At 48.7% G+C, this 19,880-nt stretch overlaps 1 protein-coding gene across 3 annotated transcripts in view; it reads right to left on the bottom strand.

The window, feature by feature from the left end:
- MAPK8 (mitogen-activated protein kinase 8) overlaps positions 1-19,880 on the bottom strand; it is an 85,764-nt gene that overhangs the window by 25,088 nt on the left and 40,796 nt on the right. For 2 of the 3 annotated variants that reach the window (XM_075349370.1, XM_075349372.1), the window contains exon 7: positions 15,928-15,999. The exons of the other annotated variant lie outside the window; for it this stretch is intronic. In XM_075349370.1, coding sequence (XP_075205485.1) covers positions 15,928-15,999 — 72 coding nt within the window. The remainder of the gene's footprint in view (positions 1-15,927; positions 16,000-19,880) is intronic. 3 annotated transcript variants of the gene reach the window in all.

Genomic DNA, 19,880 nt, shown 5'->3' with positions numbered 1-19,880 from the left:
TTGTAAACTTCATTTATTTTCATGCCCAATTAAAGCAATTTAACTTAAGAATACTCCTTTAAAAATGTAAAAACTAGAACTCTTGCAATTTTCATTTTGGTCTTCAGGGTTTTCTTTAACTTCTTGTTTCAAGAAACACTGTGTACAAAGGGTTGGGGTCTGACCATTGTGACTATCCTTTGTATTGTGAAAAGGTCATTGTAAAGGGAGGGGGGGAGGTGGAGCAGTAACAACACCTATTGTGATTGGTGGATCCTGTGTTATCAGCTGTGTATAGAGGTGTAACTGGTTATTATAATCCAGAGTGTTGATAAGAAGCCTTCTGAAAAGTCTTCCAGAAAAGACAGGGAGTAGGAGTCAAAAAAAAAGCCCCAGGACAAGTTGGAATATTGCAAGACTACTCATCTTGGGTTTTTTTTAATAAAAGATCATGATGGATATATTTTATATATACACACACACACACACACACACACACACAAAAAGTGTTGGCACCCTTGAAATTGTTCCAGAAAAAGTATTTCTCCCAGATGATATTGCAATTACACGTTTTGTCATGCATATGTTTATTTCCTTTGTGTATATTGGAACACCAAAAAAAAAAAAGAAAAAAAGATTGCACAATTATTTCACACAAAACCCCCAAAAAATGGGCAGACAATTTTTTTTTCACCTTTCCAAAATTATGGGTTAACAACTTTGTTTCAAGCATGTGATTCTCGTTCAAACTCACCTGTAGAAAGTAACAGGTATGGGACATATGAAAATCACACCTGAAACTAGATAAAAGGGGAGAAGTTAAACTTGGGGTACTGTCACACTTTAGCAACGCTCTAGCGATCCCACCAGCGATCTGACCTGGTCAGGATCGCTGGTGCGTCGCTACATGGTCGCTGGTGAGCTGTCAATCAGGCAGATCTCACCAGCGACTAGTGACCAGCCCCCAGCGACGCATGGAAGCGATGCTGCGCTTGGTAACCAAGGTAAATATCGGGTAACCAAGCGCTTGGTTACCCGATATTTACCTTGGTTACCAGCGCACACCGCTTAGCGCTGGCTCCCTGCACTCGTAGCCAGAGTACACATCGGGTTAATAAGCAAACCGCTTTGCTTATTTACCCCATGTGTACTCCGGCTACGTGTGCAGGGAGCAGGGAGCCAGCACTGGCAGCCTGAGAGTGGCGGACGCTAGTAACCAAGGTAAATATCTGGTAACCATGCAAAGCCCTTCGCTTGGTTACCCGATATTTACCTTGGTTACAGCTTACCGCAGGATGCCAGAAGCCGGCTCCCTGCACATTCAGATCGTTACTCTCTCGCTGTCAAACACAGCGATGTGTGCTTCACAGCGGGAGAGCGACATTCAAAAAATGAACCAGAGCAGTGTGTAACGAGCAGAGATTTTACAGCAGAGGCCAGATCGCTGCTCAGTGTCACACATAGCGAGATCACTAATGAGGTCACTGGTGCGTCACAAAAACCGTGACTCAGCAGCGATCTCTCCCATGGCACTGTAGCTAATCTCCCTTGATGTGGATGGCAGAGGAAAAAAAATGATAAAAAGGTTGCAACACAGGATAGTCCAAATGATGGATAAACACCCCTAATCAATTTCCCAAAAAATTCATGCCGCCCTGCAGGATTGGGGTACATCAGTGTCAGCAAGAACTATCGACATCTGAATGAAATTAAAAGCTATGGCAAGACAAAAAAGGAGGACCCCACTGCTGACAGACATAAAACATGCTAGGAAGCTGTTAAATCCTTCTGGAAAAGCGTTTTGTCAACAGATGAGACCAAAATAGAGCTTTTTGGTAAATTATATCATTCTATCGAAAATCGAATGAGACCTACAAAAAAAGAACACAATACCTACAGTCAACTATGGTGGAGGTTCAAATATGTTCATATTCAAATATGTTTTGGGGTTGTTTTGCTTCCTCTGGAACTTGGTGCCTTGACTGTGTGCAAGGCATCTTGAAATCTGAAGATTACCAAATGATTTTGGGTTGCAAGGTAGTGCCCAGTGTCAGAAAGCTGGGTTTAGGTCCTAGGTGATAGGTCACAGCAGGACAATGACCCCAAACACACTTCAAGAAGCCCTCAGAAATGGATGGAAACAAAGGGCTCTAAAGTTCTGAAGCGGCCAGCAATTAGTCCGGATCTAAATCTCATTTTACACCTGTAGAGATGTTACAATTGCTGTTGGGAGAAGGCACCTTCATATATGAGAGACCTGGAGCAGTTTGCAAAAGAAGAGTGGTCCAAAACTCCATGCGATAGGTAAAAGAAGCTTGTAGATGGTTATAGGAAGCGATTGATTGCAGTTATTTATTCCAAATGAGTGCAACCAAATATTAAGTTGAGGGTGCTGACAATTTTGTCCAACCTATTTTTGGAGTTTTTTATGAAATCATGTCCAATTTGCTTTTTTATCCTTTTTTTTTTCTGCGTTGATCCAATGCACATTAAGGAATTAAACGTGAACAACAAAACATACCGTATTTTTCGGACTATAAGACGCACCTTTTCTTCCCCAAAATTTTGGGGGAAAGTGAGGGGTGCGTCTTATAGTCCAATGGCGGGGAAGGGAGGGGGGGGGTGCGGTGGAGCGGATCATCAGAGGCTGGAGCAGGCTGTAGCAGCACCTACCGTGATCACGTGGGCCCGCTCATTAGGCTCATTTCATATGCACTGCATCCTGACGCCCCATCATGTCAGCCCTGAAGCCGGTGTTGAGAGGTGGGCGGGATGATGGGCAGGGGGTGTGCGCATACTAAACAGCCGGTCTGCATGATCATCCCTGGCTCCTACAGCCTCAAGTGATCATGTGTGGCAATATTCATTGCCCCCCGCGTATCATCATCAGCGTGGGGGGCAGCGAATAAGTATACTCACCGGTCACAGATCCCTGCAGCATCGCGATGTCCTCCTGTCTGCCGGCCGCTGATGTGTGGAGAGCGGTGCGCACAGGGATGACGTCATCGCTGTGCGTGCTCTCCACACAGGTCAGCAGGCAGACAAGAGGACGAGCAATGCTGCAGGGGAATGGTGACGGCTCCACACAGGTCAGCAGCCCTGCTGCCGGCACAGACAGGAAGACTAGCGATGCTGCGTGGAGTGAGGAAAGGTGAGTATAAACGTTTATTTTTCGCATGTGTGCCACAGGATCCGGACATATACCAGGAGGGGGGCATATTATGAGCAGGATGGGGGCATATTATGAGCAGGATGGGGGCACATATATACAAGCATGGGGATAATATACAAGGCAGGAGGATCATTACCAGGATGGGGTACCTTAGTAGAGAATTTGAGGACATTACCTCCATACCAGTGTCAGCAGCAGATCCTCGCCCTATAACAGTGTGCTATAACCACATTTTTTGCTTAAAATTTTATTTTCCTATTTTCCTTCTCTAAAACCAGGGTGCGTCTTATGGTCCGGTGCGTCTTATAGTCCGAAAAATACGGTATATAAAATTGCAATAATTATCTGGGAGAAATACGTTATATTTCTGGAGCAATTTCAAGGGTGCCAACACTTTCAGCCATGAAACACACGCACGTATACAGACCAAATAAAAATGAATGTAACACAAAATCCTGATTTCAACATTACGCCATCTTCCATTTAAACCATGTTTCCACCTAACATTCAGGGCAGATGTCTATCTCTCCAGCAGTCCATGCTCAGTTTCTGTGTTCTAGAGCTCCACATTCCCTACATAGAAGGCATCATACAGTATTATCTGGCTGCCAGCAATCACCACATTGCATACCATGTAATATATGAACAAGCTGGTCACTGCCTCTAGGGGTGACTGCAGACTGCAGAAACGTTATCACACGTGACACCCCACAGCTCTAATGGGAACGGCCGAATAGGCCCATATATTACAGACGACTGGGCAAACAGGCCTCATAGGAATAGAAGAGCAGGAGTTGCCCAATTGGAACCCCCTGTAAAAGTGCTGACAAACAGAACCAGCTTTCTGGTGTAGGGAATGGACTGCTTTGATATGCCAAGAATTCGGTCCTACCCTTCCCCAAGCTGATCAGGACCTGGAAGATGCAAGTAGCAGAGCGCTCTCACATCCATCACCCAGATCCTGCACTTCCAGTAAGAGCAGCCCAGCAGCAGGAAAGAAGGGAATTTTGTTACTTACCGTAAATTCCTTTTCTTCTAGCTCCTATTGGGAGACCCAGACGATTGGGTGTATAGCTACTGCCTCCGGAGGCCACACAAAGCATTACACTAAAAAGTGTAAGGCCCCTCCCCTTCTGGCTATACACCCCCAGTGGGATCACTGGCTCACCAGTTTTAGTGCAAAAGCAAGAAGGAGGAAAGCCAATAACTGGTTTAAACAAATTCACTCCGAAGTAACATCGGAGAACTGAAAACCATTCAACATGAACAACATGTGTACCCGAAAACAACCAAAAATCCCGAAGGACAACAGGGCGGGTGCTGGGTCTCCCAATAGGAGCTAGAAGAAAAGGAATTTACGGTAAGTAACAAAATTCCCTTCTTCTTCGGCGCTCCATTGGGAGACCCAGACGATTGGGACGTCCAAAAGCTGTCCCTGGGTGGGTAAAGAAATACCTCATGTTAGAGCTGCAAGACAGCCTTCCCCTACGGGGAGGCAACTGCCGCCTGCAGGACTCTTCTACCTAGGCTGGCGTCCGCCGAAGCATAGGTATGCACCTGATAATGTTTGGTGAAAGTGTGCAGACTCGACCAGGTAGCTGCCTGGCACACCTGTTGAGCCGTAGCCTGGGGCCGTAATGCCCAGGACGCACCCACGGCTCTGGTAGAATGGGCCTTCAGCCCTGATGAAACCGGAAGCCCAGTAGAACGGTAGGCTTCAAGGATTGGTTCCTTGATCCGTTGAGCCAGGGTGGATGTTGCAGCCTGCGATCCCTTGCGCTGACCAGTGACAAGGACAAAGAGTGCATCCGAGCGGCGCAGGAGCGCCGTGCGGGAATGTAGATTCTGGGTGCTCTACACCAGATCCAACAATGCAAAGCCATTACATATCGATGAAATGGAGAAAAGGAAGGTAAGGAGATATCCTGATTGTGATAAAAAGGGGATACCACCTTAGGGAGAAACTCTGGGATCGGACGCAGCACTACCTTATCTTGGTGAACACCAGGAAGGGAGCTCTGGATGACCGCGCTGCTAGTTCTGACACTCTCCGAAGAGACGTGACCGCTACCAGAAAGGCCACTTTCTGTGAAAGTCGAGAAAGTGAAAACAACCCTCAGAGGCTCGAAGGGCGGCTCCTAGAGAGCAATTAATACCCTGTGCAGATCCCATGGGTCTGACGGCCTCTTGTACGGAGGGACAATGTGATAATCCCCCTGCAGGAACGTGCGTACCTGAGGAAGTCGTACTAGGCGCTTCTGAAAGAATACCGACAGCGCTGCGACTTGTCCTTTAAGGGAGCCGAGCGACAAACCTTTTCCCAATCCAGATGCAGGAAGGGGGGAAAAAGGAGACAATGCAAATGGCCAGGGAGACACTCCCTAAGCAGAGTACCAAGAGAAGAATAACTTCCACGTCTTGTGGGAGATTTTGGCAGACGTCGGCTTCCTAGCCCGTCTCATGGTGTCAATGACGTCTTGAGATAATCCTGAAGACGCTAGGATCTCGGACTCGATGGCCACACAGTCCGGATCAGGGCCGTAGAATTCAGTGGAAAGAACGGCCCTTGGGACAGTAAGTCTGGCCGGTCTGAGAGTGCCCACGGTTGGCCGACCGTGAGATGCCACAGATCCGGGACCACGACCTCCTCGGTCAGTCTGGGACGACGAGGATGGCGCGGCGGCAAGCGGAGCTGAGCTTGCGTAGCGCTCTGGGCAACAGTGCCAGAGTAGGAAACACATAGGGTAGCTGGAACTGCGACCAATCCTGAACTAGGGCGCCTGCCGCCAGAGCTCTTTGCTCGTGAGACCGCGCCATGAAAATCGGGATCTTGTTGTTGTGCCGAGACGCCATTAGGTCGACGTCCGGCATCCTCCAGCGGCTATAGATTTCCTGACACCATACTGGGTGCAGAGGCCATTCCCCTGCGTCCATGCCCAGGCGACTGAGGAAGTCTGCTTCCCAATTTTCTACGCCCGGGATGTGAACTGCGGATATGGTGGATGCTCTGTCCCCCACCCACATCAGAATCCGCCGGATTGCCTGGTAGGCTTGGCGATGCGCGTTCCGCCTTGGTGGGCGATGTCTGCCACCGCTGTGGAATTGTCCGACTGAATTCGGATCTGTTTTCCTTCCAGCCACTGCTGGAAGGCTTGCAGGGCAAGATGCACTGCCCAGATTTCCAGAACATTGATCTGAAGGATGGACTCCTCTGAGAGAGTTCTTGACCGTCTGAGAAGGGAAACGTTCCTTTCTAGGGACGTCGACTCCCCAACCCATTGGCAAAGCCTGTCCCATTGAAGTGGACGCAGTGAAACTGCGCGAAAGTGACTGCCTCTGCATGAGGCGTCTTAAGGGGTGTGACTGGCCTTGAAGGAGAGACTGCACCCCCGTCTGTAGTGAACGCTGCTTGTCCAGCGGAAGCTTCACTATCGCTGAGGGAGTGTGAAACTCCATGCCCAGATATGTCAGCGATTGGGTCGGTGCCCGATGTAACCTTGAAAAGTTGATGATCCACCCGAAACTCTGGAGAGTCTCCAGCGCCACGTTCAGGCTGTGTCGGCATGCCTCTTGAGAGGGTGCCTTGACAAGTGGATCGTCCAGTAAGGATCACAGAGTGACCCTGAGAGTGCAGGACTGCTCCCCCTGCTGCCCTGAACTTGGTGAAAACCCGTAGGGCTGTCGCCAGACCGAAGGGCAGGGCTACGCACTGAAGATGCTCGTCTTCAATAACGAAACGTAGCAAACGCTGGTGCTCTGGAGCAATCGGCACGAGGAGATAAGCATCCTGATGTCTATTGATGCTAGGAAAATCTCCTTGAGACATTGAGGCAATGACGGAGCGGAGGGTTACATCCGGAACCGCCTGGCCTTCACGTGCTTGGTGAGCAGTTTTAGGTCCAGAACGGAACGGAAAAAACCACCCTTTTTTGGCACCCCAATAAGATTGGAGGAAAAAACCGTGTCTTGTTCCTGAAGAGGAACAGGGATTACCACTCCTTCTGCCTGCAGAAGAGCATCGGCTCGGTGGGGGGGGGTGGGGGGGGGGTGGGGGAGTTCTGAAGAATCGAGCCGGAGGACGAGAACAGAGCTCTATCCTGTACACGTGAGACACAATGTCTCTCACCCACCGGTCTGTGACCTGTGGCAGCTAAATGTACCCAGAAGCGGGAGATTCTGCCACCAACCGCGGCTGCGGGGAGAGAGAGCTGAAATACATGAGGAGATCGCCTTGGCAGCGGTTCCTCCTGCTGCCTTCCTTGGGCGTGAATGAGCCCGGCCGGAAACTGAGCCCCTCTGAGCCTTTTGAGCCCTTTTAGACGAGTACAATTGGGACTTGCCCGAGCCTGGGAAGGACCAACCTCGACTGTCCCCCCAGGACAGCATTACTAGGGTAAGTCGCAATGCAGACATTGCGAGGTTAAGGACACCACCTGCGGCACAGATGTACATGTGCTCAAGACCAGCTGCGCAAGACCAGCTGAAATAGGTTAGGGTGCCCATACGGCTGCGAATGCCGGAGCAACCGACACGCTGATAGCTTCACAGACAGATTTCAACCAGAGGTCTATCTGTCTGTCAATGGCATCTTTAAGTGAATTCCCATCTCCCCTGCAACTATGGATCTAGCCGCAAGCCTGGAGATTGGGGGATCCACCTTTGGACCCTGGGTCCAGGGCTGTACCACATCAGGGTAAAGGGATAACGTGCATCCTTAATACGTTTGGAGAAAACGTTTATCTGGTAGCGTGGTGTTTCTGAACTGCGTCTCTGAAGTCAGCGTGGTCAGAAAAAGTACTCAATCAACGCATGAGTACTGAAAAAGGATTTCTCCTGCTGTGAAGCTGACTCCTCCACTGGGGGAGCTGAGGGAGAAATATGCAACATTCCATTGATGGACGCTATAAGATCCTTCACTATGGCGTCCCCATCCGGTGTATCCGGATTGAGAGCGGTGTCAGGACCAAAGCCCTGATCAGCTACGTCTGCCTCATCATACAGAGAGTCGTCCTGCTGGGACCTTGACCAGTGATGAAGCCGAGTGTCGTACCCAGCGAGCTAGCTTAGGCTGTCTGGGACTGCCGTCCGTGTCAGAGCCTTCACCCTGGAATGCCTGGGACCCCCCCGGAGTACTGAGTACGTTCCAAATGAGGGTGGCCAGGGAGCATTAATCAAGATTGCCCATGGCCTGTCTGGAGTGCAAAGTCTCCATCCCATGACAATCTCCGTCCCTGTCCCTGGACAGGGTTCACAGGTGGTTTCTTTGGCCACTTCTAGTAGAGACCCCGGCTGACCAAGTGCTACAGGGGAGCATTGCCCACAATGGGGGTCAGTGAAACCTGCCGGTGGAACAGTATCTGCAGGAAAAGCAGCATAGAAAGCCTGTGTTGCTTTTTTGCTGCTGTATTCTAGTCATCTATGCAATGTACAACATACAAGCATAAACACTTCAGCACATGCAATACAAGCAGCATAGAAAGCCTGTGCCTTGGCACCCTTGCTTTTTTGCTGCTGTTGTCCAGCCATCTAGGAGAATATAGCCCAGAGTAGCGACCGTACAGTGCAATGTATAGCATACAAGCATATATACAAATGAACACTTCAGCACATGCAGTACAAGCAGCCTATAAAGCCTGTGCCTTGGCACCCTTGCTTTTTTGCTGCTGTTGTCCAGCCATCTAGGAGAATATAGCCCAGAGTAGCGACCGTACAGTGCAATGTATAGCATACAAGCATAAGTACAAATGAACACTTCAGCCATGTAATACAAGCAGCCTAGAAAACCTGTGCCTTAGCATCCTTGCGTTTTTGCTGCTGTTATCTCGCCATCTAGAAGGGCATATAGCCAAAGACAGCGACCTACAGTGCAGTGTATAGCATACAAGCATAAAATACAAATGGACACTTCGGTATTTAGTGGGTTCAGCACTTCAGGTGCTGCTTACCGCCCGCCTATAGGCGGGTGTGTGGTCGCCAGAGCCCTGTGTTGGTTGCCCAGAGCATGTCTCCGTTCCCCAGCTCGGACGGCGTGCAGGAATGGCTGCCGGCGTCCTTCTCCAGCTCGTGTGACGAGGGGCGGGCCGTGGGCGTGCCCCAGACAAGAGCGGGAAACTGGCGTCCCACTGTGTCCAGTGAAGGGGGCTGGAGAATGCAAAGCAGACTCCAGCCCTCGGCGCTGACTTTCTGTACAGCGTCCCGCCTCTCCCCTGACTGGCAGGGCTGGAGGCGGGAACGAAACGAAAACTAGGCCGCAAAGCCGGGGACTCGAGTAATAAGCGCGGCCGTCCATGTGCACGGCCAGCGCGGAAGTCCCCGGCGCACCACAAGTCCCAGCCGCGCCACAGTGTAAAAAACACCCAGCAACGGCCGGCGCGGCAGTTCCCAATACATAAAGTCACTCAGCAAAGCTGTAGTGACTAATAGCACGAGCGCTCTGCGCTGTTGCCCCCGGCGCACTAGCACTCCCAGCAATGCTGGTGTGTGTGTGCGCGCTTGCCCGGGGACACAGAGTACCTTAATGTAGCAGGGCCTGTCCCTGACGATACTCAGCTCCATATCCAGCAGGTTCTCTGGGTCTGTGGATGGAGCCCGGTCTCAGTGCCTGGAGACCTGTAAGATCCCACTTCACCCAGAGCCCTGAGGGGGGATGGGGAAGGAAAACAGCATGTGGGCTCCAGCCTCCGTACCCGCAATGGGTACCTCAACCTTACAAACCGCAAGTGGGGTGAGAAGGGAGCATGCTGGGGACCCCATATGGGCCCACTTTTCTTCCATCCGACATAGTCAGCAGCTGCTGCTGACTAAACAGTGGAGCTATGCGTGGATGTCTGACCTCCTTCGCACAAAGCAGAAAACTGGTGAGCCAGTGATCCCACTGGGGGTGTATAGCCAGAAGGGGAGGGGCCGTACACATTTTAGTGTAATGCTTTGTGTGGCCTCCGGAGGCAGTAGCTATACACCCAATCGTCTGGGTCTCCCAATGGAGCGCCGAAGAAAGGTTATATTAATGGGGTGTGTGGGTGTTCGCATTAATAAATAGGACAGACTGGTTCTTAGGATGGAAAACATTTGCAGTCATTAATGTAGGGTGCGCTGTAGCTGAACAAGCGATTTGCTTAGATGAGTGCACAAATTGTCACTGTGCAAGAGATGTGTAATCATCATCTGTACATGTGATAGGAGATTGTGCCACCCCACCTCCTCACTCTTGTGGAAAAGATGTGCGGTACACCCCATCACAGATTAATCATAAGGCTGAGGCCACACTGGGATTGGTGCAAGTGCTCCCATGACACTCGGCTCATGCTCTCAGCACAGCGGGAGACGAGTGTCACACGACTGTGGTCCGATCCTTCGATCAGACCACAGCTGCGGAGGGGAGGGAGGGATTTACCTCTCGATCTCCTCTGTTGCCGGCTGATGCGAGAATCGCATTGCACTCTGCTGTGATGCGAGTGCAAAGTGATGCTTCTCTCGCCCCATAAACTTGAATGGGTGCAAGTGAAACAGGATCGCATTCCACCCTCAGCATGCTGCGACTGTTTTCTCAGTCCGATTAGGTCTAAACGAAAAAAAAAAAAAATCTCTCATGCCCCATATTGGTCTGAGTGTAATTTCTTTTTTTTTTTTTTTTTTTTATCACATTCCACTCGCTCCGTATTACTCGCAATGTGTGCTAGCCCTAAAAGAAATTCTGGTGACAGAGTTGGTGAACTCCTTTAAACGGAATCTGTCAGCAGGTGTTTGCTATGTAATCTGAGGACCGCAAGAAAAATAGGGGCTGAGACAATGATTTCAGGAACGTGTCACTTATTAGGCTGCGTGCAGTTTCTATACAAAGTGTTTTATCAGCAGATTATCAATGCCTGATGTCCAACCACACTCCCAGCACTGATTAACAACTTACTGTAAATATACATACAGTGTATATAGAAAGCTGTGGAGTGGGCAGGGTCCGCTTTCTGAGCTCCGATTGTGTCTCAACGGCTGCACCCAGTACACTAAATGATATATCTTATCAGGGTCACTTTCCCTACATTATACTGCTCCAACATGAAATAGCAAAAACCTGGAAACAGATTTCCTTTAGGAAAACGAAGGAATGATGCTCTCAAGGCATCCCTATGAGATAACAGAACCTAAGAAAAGAAAATACCCACAAATTATTGACTATGAACTAAAAAGGTTATTAAAAGTTTGTGAACCCTTCAGAATTTTCTACTTTTCTGCAGAAATTTGACGCAAAACTACATCAGAAAAAGATTTGTTGATGTAAATAAGGCTGAAAGAGGTTCCAAAACCATCTCTAAATGGTTTGGTCTACATTAATCCACAATCACACAGATCGTGTACAAATTAAGGAAATTCAACACCATTATTACCCTTTCCAGGAGTAGTTGACCAACAAAAGATCACTCCAAATCAAGGTGTGCAATAGTTCACAAGGTCATAAAGGAACCCAAGGTAATCTCTAAGTAACTAAAGGCCTCTCTCAAATTAACCAATGTTAATGTTCATGAATCAGGATGATATTGAACAAAGATCACCTAGATAAGCCAGACTGCTTTTTGAAAAAGTGTTTGTGGATTAATGAGACTAAAACAGAGCTTTTTATTTTAAATGAAAAGTGTTCTTTTTGGACAAAGAAAAATACTGCATTAGGGTACATGCCCATGATGAGTTTTACTCGTGTTTTTGATACTGCGTATTTTTGGAGATCTTCTACAAATATGCTTGAGTTTCTCATTGATTTCTATTATACTCGGTACTCGAGCCCGTCCAACCTGCTCGTTTCAAGTGTATCGAGCACCTGAGCATGATAGTGCTCACTCATCACTACTTGTCACCATTCACAGCGATGAATCTGATTCATACCAGTAAATTCTAACAGAAACTGTCAATGAGCTGAAACTCAACTAGAGACTATTTTTGGGGGAGGAAAGGTTGTCTCCTTAACTACTTTTGTTTGAAAATCTGATGTAGTAGTTTTAGGTCAAACTTACCGTATTTTTCGGACCATAAGACGCACTTTTTTCCCCCCCAAATGTTGGGGGAAAGTGGGGGGTGCGTCTTATGGTCTGAATACAGGGCTGCGGGGAATGAGGGTGCTGCGGTGGAGCGGGTCATCGGGGGCACGAGCAGGCTGTAGCAGCGCCTGCCATGACCACGTGGACCCGCTCATTTAATATGCACGCCCATTCTCCCGCCCATCATCTCTCAGCGCTGAAGCAGGCACTGACAGGTGGGCGTGGTGATGGGCGAGGGATAAACAGCCGGCCCGCATGATCACCCCTGGCAACTGCAGCCTGGAGTGATCAGGTGCGGCTGTATTCACTGCCCCCGCACATCATCATCAGCGCGGGGTGCAGTGAATCAGTGTACAGTACTCACCGTTCCCCTGCAGCATCACGATCTCCTCTGGTCAGCTGACTTGCGTGGAGACTAGTGCCGCGCACAGCGATGAGGTCATCGCTGTGCGCACGTGTCCACACGGGACAGACAGGAGGAGATCGCGATGGTGCAGGGGAACGGGGACGCCTCCACACAGCGGCGCTGTCGCTGACATAGACGGTAAGAGGAGCGGTGCTGCAGGGAGTGAGGTGAGGAAAGGGGAGTATGAACGTTTATTTTTTTTTTTATGTGCCACAGGATGCGGCCATACTCCAGGATGATAGGGGTTTGTTATGAGCAGCCCGGGGAGCATGTGAGCAGCCCGGGGAGCATGTGAGCAGCCCGGGGAGCATGTGAGCAGCCCGGGGAGCATGTGAGCAGCCCGGGGAGCATGTGAGCAGCCCGGGGAGCATGTGAGCAGCCCGGGGAGCATGTGAGCAGCCCGGGGAGCATGTGAGCAGCCCGGGGAGCATGTGAGCATGACATTACCCCATAAGTAAGCATGGTTGACCTTAGGGAGATCAACATATCCACTGCGGAGACACCATCACGTGTTTCTCAACGCAGTGATTCTAGAGCAATGCCCCCTGGGAAGTATGCAAATAAGAAAAGCCGCGGAGACACCATCACGTGTTTCTCAACGCTGCCAGGAAACTAGCCAGGTCTTTCACCGGGAAGGAACAACCACGGGAAGGGCAGTCTCCAGTCAAGGAGACCACCTATACCAAACATGGTATCCATCCACAGACAGCCGTTTCGGGGTATTTGCCCCTCATCAGTGTGGAGTAGGAATCTGGCTAGTGGGGGCAATGCCTAGTAAAGACTACTTAAGCAAGCATGGTTGACCTTAGGGAGATCAACATATCCACTGCGGAGACACCATCACGTGTTTCTCAACGCAGTGATTCTAGAGCAATGCCCCCTGGGAAGTATGCAAATAAGAAAAGCCGCGGAGACACCATCACGTGTTTCTCAACGCTGCCAGGAAACTAGCCAGGTCTTTCACCGGGAAGGAACAACCACGGGAAGGGCAGTCTCCAGTCAAGGAGACCACCTATACAAAACATGGTATCCATCCACAGACAGCCGTTTCGGGGTATTTGCCCCTCATCAGTGTGGAGTAGGAATCTGGCTAGTGGGGGCAATGCCTAGTAAAGACTACTTAAGCAAGCATGGTTGACCTAGAATCACTGCGTTGAGAAACACGTGATGGTGTCTCCGCAGTGGATATGTTGATCTCCCTAAGGTCAACCATGCTTGCTTAAGTAGTCTTTACTAGGCATTGCCCCCACTAGCCAGATTCCTACTCCACACTGATGAGGGGCAAATACCCCGAAACGGCTGTCTGTGGATGGATACCATGTTTGGTATAGGTGGTCTCCTTGACTGGAGACTGCCCTTCCCGTGATTGTTCCTTCCCGGTGAAAGACCTGGCTAGTTTCCTGGCAGCGTTGAGAAACACGTGATGGTGTCTCCGCGGCTTTTCTTATTTGCATACTTCCCAGGGGGCATTGCTCTAGAATCACTGCGTTGAGAAACACGTGATGGTGTCTCCGCAGTGGATATGTTGATCTCCCTAAGGTCAACCATGCTTGCTTAAGTAGTCTTTACTAGGCATTGCCCCCACTAGCCAGATTCCTACTCCACACTGATGAGGGGCAAATACCCCGAAACGGCTGTCTGTGGATGGATACCATGTTTGGTATAGGTGGTCTCCTTGACTGGAGACTGCCCTTCCCGTGGTTGTTCCTTCCCGGTGAAAGACCTGGCTAGTTTCCTGGCAGCGTTGAGAAACACGTGATGGTGTCTCCGCGGCTTTTCTTATTTGCATTACCCCATAAGTGTCAGCAGCAGATCCTCGCCCCATAAGTGTGTCATGACCACATTTTTTCCTTAAAATTTTATTTTCCCATTTTCCTCCTCTAAAAGCAGGGTGCGTCTTATGGTCAGGTGCGTCTATAGTCCGAAAAATACGGTATGCATAAACATGGGCAAGTCCAAGGGGTTCACAAACTTTACAAAACAACTACTGAAAGTAAGTTAATACTAGTTTATAAGTATTGGAGAGCTAGTGACCGGAAGGAAAAAAAAAAAAAAAAAAGCTAAGCTTCAAAAGGGAATCTGTCATCAGGTTTTTGCCACCTAATCTGAGAACAGCATAGGGGCAGATATCCTGATTTCAGCGATGTGTCACTTACTGGGCTGCATAGTGTCGTTTTGATAAAATCACTGATTAATCAGCAGGAGATTATCATTAGAGGACTACTTGGCGTGCTACAGATAGTCCAGCAGAAAACATTGATTTTATCAAAAGGACAGCAAAAAGCTCAGTAAGTAACACATCGCTGGAATCAGGGTCTCTGTCTCTATATTGTGCTGCTCTCAGATGGGAGAGCAAAAACCTGGTGACAGATTTCCTTACTATTGCCGTTGTAAAGTAACAGTGGCCACCAGGCCATTCATTATAGATGTTCTCGCTGATAGTAGCTGGTGTTTGATTAATCAGATTTTCCCATGATGTCCGACACCGCTTATATATATCCAATTATGTGTATCAGCTCACCGTGTGGAAGCTCAGTCCTGGTTTCGTCCTGGAGCACGGACAGGCACTGCCACAGCCCGATATAGCATAGAAGAAGAAAGGATGTCCAGCTCTTCAGGCAGAGAAAACCAAGGTCTTTATTTCATCATGCAGATACAACGAATGACATGACCAGCACTACGCGTTTCAGGTGAAACACTCACCCTTAATCATGACCATGATTATGCTCATGATTAAGGGTGAGTGTTTCACCTGAAACGCGTAGTGCTGGACATGTCATTCATTGTATCTGCATGATGAAATAAAGACCTTGGTTTTCTCTGCCTGAAGAGCTGGACATCCTTTCTTCTTCTGTACCGCTTATATATACCAACCGTGTTAATGAGAATAATAATAATAATAATAATAATAATAATAATAATAAATAAGAATAAGAATAAGATGTTCTCCTGACAAGTGCCATTCATGGAGAGGAGAGGTGTAGGTCTGTACAGTCTCACCTTTGCCATTCCTAACCAGGAGAAGGAGCGCACCAGTTTATGTGAACACACAACACACCCCATTCTAGATTAGTTCAGATAAGGGGTTAATAGCAGGCTAATGATCCAGCACATCTTGGAGAAGGCCCACATTAGATGATCGGAGTTACCAAATCGAGAATGAAAACAACAGTGAAGTCAAGGACTTGGAGAGGCACCATATTGGTTTTCGGCTTACTTACTATTTAAATCCCCCCAACCCTACAAGGAGAGTATGAGTCTCCACCTATACAGAAGCTCGCTGGAACATGGACACGTCCGTTAGGGAAGTGAATGGTGGTTGTCAGAGCCAATGGGAAGGATACGGTCTGAGCCGGGGAACAACACACCACCTTTGATCATCTCTCCCAAGATGCAACCCACTGACCAAATGTCAACTGAAAACAGAATGCAAGGCAATTAACAGAGAATGGCCATCAATGGAGGCTAGTATAGAAAGACAGGGGACGGTGACCAGGGAAAATGAACAGTTCACATTGAAAGCCATGGTACCTGACTGCAGACGACAACTGTGTGAAGTTCAGATTACTTTTTGGATTTTCCGTTTTTTGTTTTTTTTTTTAAAGGGTATAAACAGGCATTTTAGATAAAGGCAGATGACTACTACTAGAGGCAGAGTTATCTTGAAGACCATAGGAGGATCAATAACACCAAGTACAGCCAGTCTATTGTCCATGTGCCATGGACACTGGCCAATGTCAATATTTAGGGATTCCAATCCTCAAAGTCTCACCGATAAGCCACATACAAGGCAAAAGGACTTCATTATCTACCGGCTACAGTGCTGCCGAAGGACAAAGCACAGCCATGGCTGGTAAACAATGAAGATGGTGCGATGGTGGGTGATCTATGCGGATGCCAGGACTACTGTGAAGCTGGCCATACATGATCGGCCACTGGCAGAGCTAGCTCAATTTGGTGAGAGGTCTTGGAAATTTGTGATGGAACTGATCTGCCAATGGACTCCAGATTACTATATCATGTCTGTGGAAAAACACTTATCAGCTGTCCAAGCCATTCAGCCAAGCATGAACATGTTCTGTATGGGGAAAGAGGAGTTAGTCCTGCCAGACACCTCTGGTGACTGCTCATCTCCCTAGAGACCAAAGGATTTAACATGATAACATACAACAAGCCCAGAAGCCAAACCTTCAATATACATTAGATTAAGTCCTATCATAAGTGACCGGTTTAGCTGACCTTAGGGTATCGTCACACTTTAGCGACGCAGCAGCGATCCCACCAGCGATCTGACCTGGTCAGGATCGCTGCTGCGTCGCTACATGGTCGCTGGTGAGCTGTCAAACAGGCAGATCTCGCCAGCGACCAGTGACCAGCCCCCAGCAACATGCAAGCGACGCTGCGCTTGCACGGAGCCGGCGTCTGGAAGCTGCGGACACTGGTAACTAAGGTAAACATCGGGTATGGTTACCCGATGTTTACCTTAGTTACCAGAGCACACCGCTTAGCTTAGCGTGTGCAGGGAGCAGGAGCCGGCACTGGCAGCGTGAGAGCTGTGGAGGCTGGTAACGAAGGTAAATATCGGGTAACCACCTTGGTTACAGCTTACCGCAGGCTGTCAGACGCCGGCTCCTGCTCCCTGCATTTTCAGGATTGTTGCTCTCTCGCTGTCACACACAGCGATGTGTGCTTATCAGCGGGAGAGCAACAATAAAAAAAACGAACCAGCACTGTGTGTAACGAGCAGCGATCTCACAGCAGGGGCCAGATCACTGCTCAGTGTCACACACAGCGAGATCGCTAATTAGGTCACTGCTACGTCACAAAAACCGTGACTCAGCAGCGACCTCAGCAGCGATCTCGCTGTGTGTGAAGTACCCCTTAGTCTAATATGTAGGACCACCTTTACATTAAGCTATACTAAAGTTATTGAGCGTCCGTGATAACTAAGGCTGCTTTCACACTTTTTTTTTTTTTTTAACATGCGTCATGAACGTTTTTTTGCTGCAAAAGCGGATCCTGCTTTTCCAGCAAAAAAACGCATGCAAACGCATGTGTTATTTTGCAGGATCCTGTCACTTTAAGTTTATGGGCGGGCATTGGAGTCATGTGATCGGGAGTGAGGGGAACTGAAAGACTGGGAGCCGGCATCTAACAGCCGTGGAAACTGGTAACCAAGGTAAACATCGGGTAACTTGCTTGGATACCCGATATTTACATTGGTTACGAGCATCTGCAGCTGCTAGGAGCCGGGCTCCCTGCACACGTAACCAATGTAAACATCGGGTAACTAAGACCGTGGTTACCCCATGTTTACCTTGGTTACGAGCGTCCTCCGCTCTCAGGCGGGGGAGATGGAGGAGAGAAAGAGGGGGAAGGGGGAGAGAGGGACTGATCACGCGAGGCTGGTTTCTGTGCATGCTCAGTAGAGCAAGCAGGATCCTGTCTATCAGCATGCCAGCGTTTACATGCGTTTGCGTGCAGTTTAGTCAGGATCCAGCAATTTGCAGTATTTGGACGCAGCTCAAAAACGCTACAAGTAGCGTTTTTGAAAAAAGTTAAAAAACTGCAAGTCGCTGGATCCTCACTATAACGCACGCAAACGCAGGTGAACGCATGTTGACGCAAGTCCATTGCAAATGCATTGAAATGAAAACGCATTTGCACTGGATCCGTTTTTGCGTTAAAAAAACGTTCATAATGGATGTTAAAAAGACGTAGTGTGAAAGCTGCCTAAGATCTCCAGATTCTTAGCATTATAACCCTCCGGGAATATAAATTATGTAGTGAGCATTACACTGCAATTTTAAAAGAGAGCCTCGGCAAGGATTAGTAGTGGAGGTCATACGTGACATATTTCCCCCAGTTGGGGAACAGGAGTCATTCCAAAAAGGCTTTATTCTTACAGAAGGTTTATAGCCAACGTTGAGCGAGTACCTAACTATACTCATAATGAATACTCTCATATTTGTTCCAAATAGCATGAGCAATGCAAGTCCATGGGGAAAAACTTGCAATATAACGAGTAACCTGAATTTTGCCACTCATTAATAGTGTGGAATTTGGGTTACTCGTTACATTGCAAGTATTCCCCATTGACTTGCATTGCTCATGCTATTCGGGACAAATATTTGAGTATTAAGACAGTACTCGTTAGGAGTATAGAGAGTACGGCTAGTTAGGTACTCGCTCAACTCTACTTATGAGGAGCATATGGAGGTATGAAAGCCTCCATGTACCGCTAATGGTGCCCTATTAGGACTCCATGAGAAATCTCATATGGCTGTGTGCAGTATACGTGCCTGAGTTATGCATGTTTGAGCCAACATGGCAGCTTCAGCAGGGCTACTCCATGAAGGAGTTTCCAATATACTATACTCGGTCATACAAGTGTATGTGATGTTACGTCAGCATCCTCCTACACTGCACGCAGTATCCATTACCCCAGACCACAGTTGAGATGTGCAGTCACATTACCAGGGAAGCTCCATGCAGTCTCAGGGAAGCGTCACGTCTTCTTATAAAGAGAAAATAAAACATTACAACAGAATTCCCAAACAGGTTCATGGTGAAGTGGAAAAATCAAGCGTAACCCCCAAAACCCTGTTCACTGCTATCGCTCTCTTGCTGACATGACCAGGCGAGTAAAAGAAGGTAACAAAAAAGGACAAGAAGTGTCAACTTCTATTCACCACAGGTAGACTGCTTCAGGGGGCACAGGGATTGTCATCTGAGATCAATGGACCCCCCAATCCCCGATCAAAAGACAGATGACCACCCTAAGGTCGGGCTACCCCAGAAGAGATCCATCACCTCTACCTACACTGGATGGGTAATACATTGGAATTAGTGGGGGTCCAAGTGCCGATACACAGAACCCTACAGAGTTTGCACATAGTGGCTGTCAGAAACACAGCCTGGTGTCTCCGGTCACTCATATGCCTACAGCGACATTTTGTTCTTCCTAGTCCATATATTATGTGAAAATGTAAATTACGCCTCTTCCTCCCTCTACAGCAATTCCGGTATTCTTCGTTTTATAGGATGCACCGGATTATAAGACGAACCCCAAATGAAGAGAAAAGAGGTAAAAATGGTGTCTGTCTTATAAGATGGTGGTGTCTGACCAGAGCGGGGGCAACAGCGGAGGTGGAGCGGGGGTCACAGGAGGCAGCGGTGGTGCTGGACAAGGGCGATGCTGCAGGCACTATGTTGGGTGGGGGTTGTGCTGGCTGTGTGCAGCAGGGCGGTGCGGCGGGTGTCACAAATGCTCTGTCGGCGGTGCGGGCTTCAAAGA

Source organism: Anomaloglossus baeobatrachus, chromosome 5, assembly GCF_048569485.1.
Source record: "Anomaloglossus baeobatrachus isolate aAnoBae1 chromosome 5, aAnoBae1.hap1, whole genome shotgun sequence".
Classification (NCBI taxonomy): Eukaryota; Metazoa; Chordata; class Amphibia; order Anura; family Aromobatidae; genus Anomaloglossus; species Anomaloglossus baeobatrachus.
This window is presented reverse-complemented; position numbering and strand designations above follow the sequence as displayed.